The sequence below is a fragment of the Durio zibethinus genome, chromosome 1 (assembly GCF_047325235.1).
Source record: "Durio zibethinus cultivar Kanyao isolate XHJ-2024 chromosome 1, ASM4732523v1, whole genome shotgun sequence".
NCBI classification, from domain to species: domain Eukaryota; kingdom Viridiplantae; phylum Streptophyta; class Magnoliopsida; order Malvales; family Malvaceae; genus Durio; species Durio zibethinus.
In genome coordinates, this window is record NC_143162.1 from 30,839,508 (window position 1) to 30,851,640 (window position 12,133).

A 12,133-nucleotide genomic window follows, 5' to 3' on the forward strand; every position below is an offset into this window, starting at 1 on the left:
GTTATAATAATTTAAAATGAATTATTTTTAATATATAATTTTATAAATTAATTCATTGAATGAATTATTTTTCTCTTGATAAAAATTAAAGTATTCTTCGAAATAAAAGTTGATACTAAAGATAACATTCTCATTGTTAAAATATTAGTAAAATAGTCTTCAACTGCTTGGTCTAGTGATCAAGATAACTTTAAAGAAGACATTAAAATTAGGGTTCGAACTCCAACATTGTCCTCTCTCCTTAATGTAAGGCTCTGACCCATTGAATGATAAAAAATAAATTAGTAAAATATATATATTTTTTGAGTTTAGATTTATAATTACATATTATCAATGTTATGTCTAAATCAATTGATTAACGATTAAAATTTAATCAACATAATTAAGTCTTTGGGTTACCTAAACGATATATGTCCAAATAAACATGTTGAAGTTGGCTCGTCTTTCATCAAAAGAATGATTTACCTAAAGTCGCACCAATACACTTGTTAAGACAATCATTTCAAAATTAATCGACAATAATTTATTTAAAATCATTAAATGTAACTTATATCGTATTAAGATTATTAAACATAATTTTCATTCACTTTCATAATACTTTTTAAATTTTACATATATATTTTATCAATTATCAATTATCTCAACCATATTATTACATTTGATCTCACATGAAAGGTAAATGAAAAATTAAGTGCTTAACACATAACTAAACTTAATACTCTCTAACTTTTCTCCTCAAAGCTTCGCTCACACATTTTAGCATTTTCATATTTCTTACTTCCTAACTTTATCTTAGACATACTGATTTAAACGTCAAAATGTATCACAAAATAACAACTCTGAGACTTCTAATTATATTTTTTGACTACAAGTCATAATTATCTTTCCATTCAATTTCAGCTTTTCTTTTTTCAGTTAAGACATCCAAAAGCACAATTAATAATTGAAAATGAATTTAGCGTGTGACAATGCATGAAAACCATGAATATCACCATTTTTATCATTAACATGCCGAATACCGTCCATGATTATAGAAGTTTTTTTTTTTTTTTTGGTATTATTAGTGTTCTAGTTGATGAACAAAGGGGATAAAGACAGGTTTGAGAAAGCTGAAAATAAAAAATAAAAACATATCTATTGGAGCGGTGTAAGAGAAAAATATGAAAGAAAAAAAATTAAAAGAAAAAATAAATTTAAAAAATAAAATTTTCTTTATAAAATAAATATATTCAAGTTAAAAAAACAAAATCAAGTTTCTTTAATTTGGGTTGTATTAACCTTTTAGAAAATTTTTTTTTAACTAAAATAAACAAATCTCGAATTGCCAATATTCACGTGAAAAATAAAAGAATCATTAAAAATTTTATTACGCATGGTATGATATCTGACTGATGTTCCCTGGACGAAGTTAAAAGAATTAAAATTAAAATTAAAATAATATATTTAAAAATTTAGATTGCAAATTATTCATTTATTTTGTTTAAAAATTTTAAATTTAAATATTATTAAAATTGATACTCAAAAATTTTGAATTGAAATATTTTTTTAACTAAATAAATAATAAAATAAACATATAAGGGTAAATAAGAAACTAAAAAATCTCATCATAATTTGGCATTTTTATCAAAAGTAGTTACAGATTTTTATTTATTTTTCCACCAAAAGAATATAACAAGGCTTCCTTTTCCTTCTTAAAAAAAATGAAAGACTAGCCAATGGCAATTGAATCGCATACAAAAGTCGATCTTCTTTTTTGTGAGGAAGGAAGCAAAGATTCAAACAAATTAATTTTTGATGCACTCATTGAAACCTTACCTAAAAATGAAAAGACCAAGACCACCTTCATCGCCACCACTCTCCTCCACCTCCACCTCCACCTCCACCTTCACCAAACCAAAACCAAAACCACCTCCACCACCCCAATCCCTCCACCCCAAAACCCCACCAATCTCCTCCAAGAAGCCTGAACCACACCCCAAATGGGTACCCTTCAACCTATCCCAATCCGAGCTCTCCCTTCCCCTCACTTTCCCCACGGGCCAAACCTTCCGCTGGAAACAAACAGGGCCGCTCCAATACACTGGCACCATCGGACCCCATTTGTTCTCCCTCAAACACCTCCACAACGGTGACGTTTGTTACTTCATCCACTCCACCCCTTCCGAATCCGCTGCCAAGCTAGCCCTCCTCGATTTTCTCAACGTGGGCATTTCCTTGGCCAAGCTCTGGGAGGTTTTCTCCGAGAATGACTCCAGGTTTGCAGAGCTGGCGAAGTATTTGAAGGGTGCTCGGGTTTTGAGGCAGGACCCAGTTGAGTGCTTGGTCCAGTTCCTTTGTTCTTCTAATAACAATATTGGGAGGATTACTAAAATGGTGGATTTCATTTCCTCTTTGGGTACTTATTTGGGCAGTGTTGGTGGGTTTGAGTTTCACGAGTTCCCTTCATTGGAACGTTTATCAATTGTCTCTGAGGAAGAGCTTAGACAGGCTGGTTTTGGTTACAGGTAATGGAGTCTCATTTTGTTTTCCTTTTAGTTTCTTTATTTGTATTTTTCTTCAATTGATTCCCTAATTGCATTAATACTGGATATATGGTTGTTAATTGACTCCTTAAGTTCCTCAGAGAGTGATTTCTTTTTGCCTATAATATTCAGTAAATCTTCTTGCATTGGTAGATTTTGTTGTTGGCTGAGGATGCTCAATTCATATTTCTACAGCTCAACAAACTATTGAAAACGTTATTTACCCTGCCTAATGGGGCAATGTTTGATTGGTTCAAACTTCAAATCTGATATCTTACTTTACTAACGAATTTTTAGACCTGTCTGTTAGTTGGTGTGCCCCATCCTTAAATTTATCTAATAGCTATATTGCAAAATTTATCTAATAGCTATATTGCATTTCAATTAGTATAAATAAGAGGGAAAAGTGGTAGGGGAACATAGCATTGCTTCTACTGAAATCAAGGATTACAGTAAATAGTAGTGATGTGGTGCTTAATATCTGTATAATCCCTTCATAATGAGAGGTATATTTATATCTCGATATGGCAGCTGATATGTGATTCATTATGTCTGGCATACATGGGTGGGATTTGCAGCGTGTCTTTTACATTGTAATCATGGTTTGAGGTGAAGCTTTTTTCATGGTGTGGTGAGCAGGGCCAAGTACATTACTGGCACGGTTGATGTTTTGCAAGCAAAACCTGATGGAGGTGCTCAGTGGCTTCTCTCTATTCGTAAATTGAATCTTCAAGAGGCAATTGATGCTCTATGTTCTTTACCTGGAGTTGGTGCCAAGGTTGCAGCATGCATTGCTCTCTTCTCACTTGATCAGCACCATGCCATTCCAGTTGATACGCATGTGTGGCAGGTATGCTTTATGAATGTAGCTAGTTGTGTAGTGTGGATAGTCTTTTACATGTTACATTTTTTAGCACTTTACCAATGACTTGACTGAGGTTGGTCATCCTTTTGATTAGGAAGTGGGTTTCCAACTTTCAGAATCATTTTGCTCTCTGTTAATTTGGCTGTGAGTCACAGAAAGTAGAAATCCAATTGAAGTTAAGGGCTGACGTCACAGTAGTTCTACCTCCCTTCTAGATTTGGGTGCCGGGGCTTTTGTTGAAATCCTAGCACAACCTGTCTGAGTTGAGTGGCATTAGATATTTAGGTGATGAACATTTATGATGCTACGATAGGAATAAATAACCTTTGCTTACTTAAATTTGCAATCTAATATCATGGCATGCCTCTCTACAATTTTGCTTCTTGAATATGGCATGGATTGGTGTAACATTTATGTTGTATATTGTAAATGGTTATTGATGAGATCTTGAGGAAATTAACTTTTTTTCTTCTTTTGTATTTTATGTATCCATGAATTTCTAACATGGGAGTGTTCTACTTGTTTCATGGAGCAAGATTGCTACAAGATACCTCCTGCCTGAGCTTGCAGGTACGCGTTTGACACCTAAGCTTTGCAGCCGTGTGGCAGAGGCCTTTGTGAGCAAATATGGTGAATATGCTGGCTGGGCTCAGACTCTACTTTTTATCGCTGAATTACCTTCACAGAAGGCCCTCTTACCATCACAGTTTTCGGATATTGAGGAGAAAAAATCTGCCAAAAGAAAAGACAGTAATAGGTGCAGTAGTGATGGAAGCTATAGTTTAAATTATTGAAATGTTTTCTTTTGGAGAAAAGATATTTGAGCTTTTGCATCTATAAGCCTTTAGTATTGGATTTTTTTTTTCAGGAGCAAGATCTAAAACGATATATCTCTCAAGATCAAACGCAAGAAGCTTTTCGGAAATTACTTTCTTATGATGATTAGGAGTCTGAAAGATAAACCATGACAAGTTGCTGTTATGAGCATGCTCGCTGCTGAGACCTGTTAGGTGCTTTTCTATATTTTTGGAACTATCCCCTCTGTTAGCCAGAAGAAATTTTCAACGGCAAGCATTATTGCAAAAATGATTTGAACACTAATAATCAGATAGCCAAAGCAACAAGCATGAATCACATAATTCTAGTTGATTGACGTTCCATTGCTGTATTTTTATCAAATTGTTGTCCATTTTTATCTGTATGCAGATTTTATACTTTATAGTTAATTATGTAAGAAACTGAAGATTAGAATCATTAGATTCCTTCGGCGTTCTTGGACACACTTCGATCTAACATTTTGAATTAATTATCTGGTCGTTTGATTCCATGTAAATTGTAAACAGTATATCAGCCCCAAAGCAAAATAAAATTGAGATTTAAAATGACTTGGTTATTGCGTGATGCACAAGACAAAATGCATGTTTAAACTTTATTTATTCAACAATAGCATGGCATGTAAATGATAAATATCTTTTATTAGCCCCTTTTTTTTTGCTTTTTTTTTAATCATTTGAAAACTTGATTCAATCCTCCATATTTAACATTAAATTTTCATTCCAATTCCTCTTAACATACTTTGAAATTGACTAGTTGCACGTGCTTAATGGCTTTAATTTTGATTAACAAGAAAAAATGAGGGTTGAAAAGGTTTTATTTTGATTAACATTCCAAGGATGATTTGAATCAATACTGTTGATTAATCTTTACAGCAAAAATTAAGCTATAAAAAAATTGTTCAATCTTATGTGCATTGTGCATCAACCAACAGAGTTTTCAGTATGCCTGGACATGGATCATCACCAAATTTTTGGCTCCAAACAGGGAAGGAACAAATCCTCTTTCCTAGACAAGCCTGTTAAGTTCCATTGCAGGAAAAACAAGGGTGAATAAATAGTGAAAGTGAAAAGCAACAGATTGATGTTCAAGAATTTGAAATGCTAATCAAGCTAACCTCCTCAACAGTGGCTAAAGAATGAGATGAGTGGCAGCTTCCAAGGGCATAGCTTCCACAATCACCAGTAGGGGTACCATAGCTTGAAAATAAAATGCTGGAAATGCTCCTTCCTGGAGGACATCGAAGCTGAACTTTAGGTCTCCTTCCATGGTGCTTCTTGTTGTAGTTCGGTTCTGTTTTATTTTGTCCTCGCCATGAAATAACTGGTGGGAGATGGGATTCAGACACATGACCACACACTTTTGTGATCGATATGGTGTCTATGGAAATACCAAGAGGGTATCCATTTTCTTCTTCTAGGATAATCAGTAGGTTATCAGTAGGTTTCAGGAGGGATCGAGGCACACTGTACCTAAACGAAACGAAATTCAAGATCAAACATATGAGAGATGACAAATAAGTCCACCAATTTGAGATTATTCATGAAATGCCACGAGTAAATGAATGTCTGATTACTTTACCATGTCTGTGAAGGACTTCCTTTCTGGGTAAGAAATGAGACCCAATATCTACCAATGCTTTGGCCATTTACCCAGGCTTCACCCTTTCCCATTGATTCAAGGTTTAATGCCACAGGTCCTTTTCCAGCTGGTGCATCAAATACGGTCTACAAACAGCATTCAATAGAATTACTTATTACTATATACTTTTCATTCTGTTGAATCGAGTACTAGGATAAAAAGCTTCCATACCTTGTACCATGTTAGACGTTGATGAGTAGAGCTTCCATAGGTATTCCATTGTATTTTACTTGATCCAATATCGGTGTAAACTTGTAATTTCTCACCTAAAAGCCCAACCTTGAGGAAAAATTTTCAATTGTATCAGGAAAACATTTCAGTTTTTCAACTCCAATATAGATTATTAGTGCCAAATTAACTTCTTGAACATCAGATATTCATGGTGAAAACATTCGGATATCCAATTTAGTTAACTGAACTTCAGATGTTGAAACCAGAATCTAGGAATGAAAGACAATAACCTGATATCCCCATGAATAGCTGGTAAAATCTTTAATTTCATGTTCACCCTTAACCATCACACTTCTTACTCCAGCCACCCTTCTCTCAAGGTACGGTCCTGAATCCTTTATACCACGGACAAAAGTTAGGATCAAGGTGACAAGATCATACTTATACTATATTAAAATAAAATCTATTAATTCTCTTGAACATATGACGAGTATTAGGGAATAAAAATTGACAGTTACCGGTAATCCAACCATTCCACTGAGCAAGGAGATATGGTTTGTTCCATTATTTAAAGTAACTTTACTCTCTAGGATGGGAGTTTTAGTCTTAAAACTTCCATGGGTATAACCTAAGGCAGAAGGTAATGAAAGAAACACTTTGTCATCACCCTGTTGCAGGATCAAAGATGAAAATCGAGATCCATTTCAACCATCATGAAAAAGCTTTAGGAGATAATGAGACTCACCTACAAATGCTCCATTTACAAAGGCATGTAATACATGTGCAGAGGATGTCACATTGAGCAAATACTCAGCATCAGAAAAATCATTCTGAAAACTAAAATATTTAAAAAAAAATTACACAATAAGTATAGTAGGATATTAAGGCAGGTTATTTCTCAAAGTTAACCACCAGGTCTGCTTGATTAAGTAAAATCCTTTCAATTCGTACCTGAAAGTGTACCATAGATAATCAGAAATATCTTTTGTTGTATTCATGTGCTCCAATAACATGTTTTCTCTTAAAGAAGTATCCTCAAAAGTAGGGATAGCTTCCTTATATTCTCCCCATTTTTCAATTGAATCTAGCTTCTGGCTTGTTTCCACCGCTCGGGTGCTGTATTGTGTGCTTACCTGTTGAATATGAGCAGAAGAATTAGAATCTCTCTCCAAAAATTTGTATTTCCTTCTTTCATATAAGATGATGATATTCATATATGGTTTGACTTTTAAATCATGAAAAATCAGCCAATTTGAATTTTAATTATACCTTAGCAGTGTTAAAGGCCTCAGTCTTGCAGTCTGGTAGGATGCTGATAGACTTTGGAGGCAATTCATACAATGAATCTTGAAAAGTTACAACAACATTCTTCCTAGTGTCATTGTTTACCAGAAAAGCAGCACAGTCAACTGAATTTACTCCGTAAACAAAGGCCTGCTACCGAAATATATCCTTGATTAGTTACACCAAAAACGAATTAATTGGAAAAAACAGGGAAGATTCTTTAGTTCCACCAATGTTCTTACTCGTTGTGATTGGCCCAAAGCCATGGTGGAACATACTCCAGAAAGTAGAGGGTCCATGCATAACTTGATTGCAGCATGTAACTCTTTAAGGTGACCCCATTTTGGCTGTCTAAACAAACCTGAAAGACAACTCAGAAAGTTAAAAGTTTTAATTCTTAGAGATTCGAATCAAGATAAAATGTCATTTGTACTTACCATACTCATCAAGAGGAGCTTGATCATAATAACTTGTAAGTATATATGCAGAAGCGGTTCTTCCGAAATTTGTTCCTCCATGGTACTACAAGTTATTAAAGCTATACAATTAGCTAGATTCGAATTTCATTTTCATATAACTATAACCTTAAACATAAGTGCATTACAATTAGCTAGATTCAAATTTCATTTTCTTATAACTATAACCTTAAACATAAGTGCATTACAAGTTTAACCAGGTGAAGAATCTAGAGGATTTTCAATACCATATAATAATTCACATAGCTGCCTTTCTTTGCAATGAACAATGCAACATGGAATGCTATATCTTCAGCTGATCTGATGTCTGGTTCATCTCCATATACTTGATAACTTCAAAGAAAACAAAGGGCAATACAGTTAGTGGTTGCAGTCTCTTACTGAAAATTTCATCACTGGATAGAGCTTAGCTACCACATGTTGGTGTGTATACTTGCAAATTCAAGCAAACAGAATATATAATGTAAATTCAGGCCAGTTTCAAGACAGGGCACACAATTGAATTTTTACAACCTCAATCTTTTCTCCTCTGATACAATATTTAGGTAACTTTACTTTATTGCTTAATGGTAAGCAGAAATGCAAAATGCAAAAATCGGGAAGATACTAAGCATCTGACAAAAACATACAAGCTTGTCCAATTCTCTGTCCATATTGCAGGCTTATTTGGTGAATTTGGTCCTGGAAATGTTTCCCCGCATCGTCTCCCATTACATGCATTAATCTATCAATTAGCCAATTTTCAGCAAAAATGAAAAGCAGAAGGAAAAATAATAGTAAAATGGGTTTGATCAAGCAAACACAACTGAAAGAAAGTGTTAAATTTTTTGAAAGTTCTTGATCAATGATTCTTATTGCAGTCATTTAGAAGAATCTGAAAGTATTTGTTTATTGCTTTCACAATTTGTTACATCATAAAATCTGCAAATTTGTTGTGAAATTTGAAGCATGTACTTTGAATGTCCAATTAGTTATAAAATCAGTCCAGAGTAATTGGAGACTATACCACTGGGTCAGGAGCATCATTTTGCTTGCACATCACCCATGGTACGCCAGTTTGAAGCCCCACCGCCATCTCAGCAGCCCAACGAACATAAGGCGGCCCTTTTTCTCTAAATGCTGCTTCTACCATTCCATACTCATTTTCAATCTGCAATTAGAACAACTTTCAGAATCACCAAAGATGATAGTTGAAAACAAAATGGTATGTCATGTTTTTGGACTTAAACCTGCGACAGAATAATTGGCCCTCCTTGAGAAGCGTATAACTTTTCTGTTTTCATCATGCTCACAATCTTTGACACAAACTTCTGCATTTGACACTGCCATTATATAAAAAAGAGCATTAGTATCAGTGGTAGCGCTGTCCTCAGAGTTCAGACCCCTTAATATTTCCATAGCAACTGAGAAACAGAAGTACTCGCCTTGAAGGGTTCATTATCGGATCTATAAACTATGCCTGGAATATCATGCAGCCAAAATGGCAGACCCCTGCAACCAAACCATTCTTTTAGGCCCTTTGAAAATCAACTAGGATGGATTTAAATATTGCAGAAAGTAATCTAATTACCCGTAAGACCATTCGCCTTCAATGAAGGGTCCGATCCTAATGCATGCATATAGACCTTGTGCTTGAATTTCCTTAATGAATCTTACTATATCACGTCTTCCGCTGAAATCAAACTGCAGAACAATGATCAATGTGGCTTCAGCATCTACATTTTTTCCCCATTTTTTGTTCAACATGAACTGTATAGAGGCAAAGAACATTATAGTCATTAATGGTAACCTGTCCTGGCTGGGGTTCATGTAGGTTCCAAAAAACCAGGGTTTCAATGACATCTAGTCCACCAGCTTTGGCCTTGGCTATCAAAGATGGCCACATCTGCAAATTAGCATTACATATTATTATAATAAAAAATGTACCGGAAATTTATGAAGAAGATTTCTTGTTCTAGTTAAAAAAAAGGTAAGGCATGCATACGTGCACAAAATTAATGAAATTAATTGTGAGCTACTTAACCTCGAGTGAATGATTAATGTAATCTATTGAGCTGAACTTAAGTTTGAGTAGCTTAAATAATAATTGAATACTTTAATATTTATTTTAGAGATTTAAAAACGAACATTTTGATTATTAAAATTTTTAATAATATCATATATATATATATAAATTAGTATGTAATACTCATTTAAATTTTAAATTCATATTCAAGTTCAATTTGAATTTGGATAATTTTATTTGAGTCTATAATAATTACGGGTCTATCTCGGTAGACCATGAGATTAAAAATAATGGTAGAAGTTAAATTAGTTAATTTAACAAAAAAATTAAAATCAATAATTGAAATATATTTGGATACAAAAGTAATAACGATAATTAGATGAATTTCAATAAAAATAAAAATTTTAAATTATCATTAAAAATATTAGATTAAAAATTATATAATAAAAAATTTAAATTATTTAATATTTATAAAATTAAAAGATAATTAAAATTTTATGGAATTATTTTATGTCAAATAATTAATAATTTGATATTGTCAAAAAAAAAAGTAAATTATTTCAAAGATTTTAAGCATTAAAAGTGAAACAAAATTAAAAAAAAAAAAAGACTGTTAACAAATATCAGACAAAAAAGGTCCGAAAGTGAAAAATACTTTGATTGAGATTTACAATTTATCACTGAAACCACAAAAGTTCAATGTGTAATAAAGATGCAACATAGTGACACTACACATTTCTTATCCGAACATAAAAAAAAAATGAGTCAATTTCATCCTTTATTAGCTCGTCACGGCGGCTACCTTAAAATCCAAATCAGGCCCAAATCAAATTAAATCAACCTTCGAGTAGCTCAATTATTTTTTCGGATGAGTTCGAGATTTAAAAAAAAAAAAAAAAAATTAAATGGAACTTTATTTGACACTTTTTAAATGTCTAAAAGTAAAAAAAGAAATTGTTTTATAAGCACAAAAGAAACAGGGGATGCTTGCATTTTTTTGTTATTCTGTTTGCGTTGAGATTCAAAGAAGATACGCTCAGCGGCTCAGTCCATGTAGTAATGAAATTTTAGTGAGAATGAATCAAAATGGCAAATAAATTAATGGGACTACCAAATGTATTTGACGCATGCAAAGTGGAGAACAGGTGGCGATTTTGTTTACAAAGAAGAGATAAACTGGGTCTAGACTCTAAACAAGTCATTAAATCAATTTGGTGAAGATCAACCATTCCAAAACAAAGGCTTGACCATTAGCTCATCGTGCTGTTTTTTTCGTTCTAGAAATTTGACTATTTTCACCAAACAAGTTTTTTTTTTTTTCCCAGGATTGAAAACAACCAAATATCTTTCAAACAAACCAAACAGGCCAAAACCCAAAAACTTGGCAAGAAAAAGAAAGAAAGATTAAAGAGATTTACTGAGAATTAATGTAACAGAAGATTAATATAAAATATACCTGAGGAGTGCTACGAGGGTAGTGAATTGAACCAGAAAACAGAATCTTGTGTTGGCCGTCGATGATCAATGACCTTCCATCGTACGTTACATTGCCGGCGCTACTGATATCAACAGCCGCAGCCAAAAGCAACCCAAGAAGAAACAAGAACCTCCCCATATCTCTCAACCCTTTCGTTTCTTCTGTTATGCTGTGTTTCTCATGCTATGAAAGAGTTTGTGTAACCTGAGAAATGCCCTTCCACTTCCACCACCAACTAAAATCCCTGAAAATTTTCTGACTGGGTGTTCTTGGGGAAGTTATGGAACAGCAAAAGGAAAGCCAACTATTTGTTTTCACTTTCCAAATAATCCAATTAAAAAACAGGATCTCTTTGCGATTGCTTTTGCAACAATACGCGTAATTGAAATCTTTAGTTGATTTTGCATGGGAACTTCTCCAAGTTTTTAAAGCTGCTTTCTTTCTTTTCCTTCCCGTTTCCACTTGGTTTCTTCCTTTTTTTTTTTTTTTTTTTAAATGAACTTTGCAAATGGGTTCGAGCCAATGGGTCCATTCAGTTCACCACATTGACCATCTTTGCAAATAATAAAAATTCTTTTTAACTTAGGAAAGAAATCAATTAGATATTAATTTACATCAATTACCAAATATGACCTTTAGCCAAAAAAAATTACCAAATATGTTCATTAATTAACTTTATATGAATTTTGACTGAATTGCAAATATTCTCCATCAACAATCGTTTGTGGGTAGAATTTATTACATTTTTATTTCAATAATCATAATTTAAATTTTAACAGTTTTAAATATTAAAAAATATTTTATCAAAGAAAATTTTCATTAATCCCAAATAGTTTCAAATATCAAAAGGAAAAATTT

At 33.2% G+C, this 12,133-nt stretch overlaps 2 protein-coding genes across 4 annotated transcripts; one reads left to right on the forward strand and one right to left on the reverse strand.

The window, feature by feature from the left end:
* Positions 1–1,666: 1,666 nt before the first annotated feature.
* OGG1 (8-oxoguanine-DNA glycosylase 1) lies at positions 1,667–4,714 on the forward strand. 2 transcript variants are annotated; one of them, XM_022912403.2, is made up of 4 exons: positions 1,667–2,504; positions 3,162–3,372; positions 3,924–4,144; positions 4,256–4,714. In XM_022912403.2, the coding sequence occupies exons 1-4, from the start codon at positions 1,795–1,797 to the stop codon at positions 4,266–4,268; spliced, it is 1,155 nt and encodes a 384-aa protein (XP_022768138.2). In that variant the 5' UTR covers positions 1,667–1,794; the 3' UTR covers positions 4,269–4,714. The 2 variants fall into 2 exon arrangements, 1 of the variants encoding a protein (XP_022768138.2); XR_016344048.1 differs by having other exon boundaries at positions 1,725–2,504; positions 3,920–4,144.
* A 306-nt stretch (positions 4,715–5,020) lies between these two features.
* Positions 5,021–11,841, reverse strand: LOC111312274 (beta-galactosidase 16). Of its 2 annotated transcripts, none has more exons than XM_022912401.2 (19): positions 11,255–11,841; positions 9,583–9,678; positions 9,364–9,476; positions 9,218–9,284; positions 9,023–9,115; positions 8,800–8,943; positions 8,423–8,517; positions 8,021–8,126; positions 7,755–7,839; positions 7,560–7,678; positions 7,303–7,467; positions 6,985–7,166; positions 6,779–6,870; positions 6,552–6,661; positions 6,324–6,428; positions 6,034–6,141; positions 5,803–5,948; positions 5,339–5,693; positions 5,021–5,239 (listed from the first exon to the last, which is right to left on the reverse strand). In XM_022912401.2, the coding sequence occupies exons 1-19, from the start codon at positions 11,411–11,413 to the stop codon at positions 5,129–5,131; spliced, it is 2,451 nt and encodes an 816-aa protein (XP_022768136.2). In that variant the 5' UTR covers positions 11,414–11,841; the 3' UTR covers positions 5,021–5,128. The 2 variants fall into 2 exon arrangements, with proteins under 2 accessions (XP_022768136.2, XP_022768135.2); XM_022912400.2 differs by having other exon boundaries at positions 7,303–7,470; positions 11,255–11,809.
* Positions 11,842–12,133: the final 292 nt, after the last annotated feature.

Coding starts and splice junctions, on each gene's coding strand:
- OGG1 (XM_022912403.2), top strand. CDS start 1,795: ATGCACTCATTGAAACCTTACCTAAAAATGAAAAGACCAAGACCACCT. Junction 2,505..3,161: donor CAGGCTGGTTTTGGTTACAG/GTAATGGAGTCT, acceptor TGTGGTGAGCAG/GGCCAAGTACATTACTGGCA. Junction 3,373..3,923: donor TTGATACGCATGTGTGGCAG/GTATGCTTTATG, acceptor TCATGGAGCAAG/ATTGCTACAAGATACCTCCT.
- LOC111312274 (XM_022912400.2), bottom strand. CDS start 11,413: ATGGGGAGGTTCTTGTTTCTTCTTGGGTTGCTTTTGGCTGCGGCTGTT. Junction 9,477..9,582: donor ATGAACCCCAGCCAGGACAG/GTTACCATTAAT, acceptor ATTGTTCTGCAG/TTTGATTTCAGCGGAAGACG. Junction 6,662..6,778: donor TGTAAATGGAGCATTTGTAG/GTGAGTCTCATT, acceptor CTTCTGCCTTAG/GTTATACCCATGGAAGTTTT.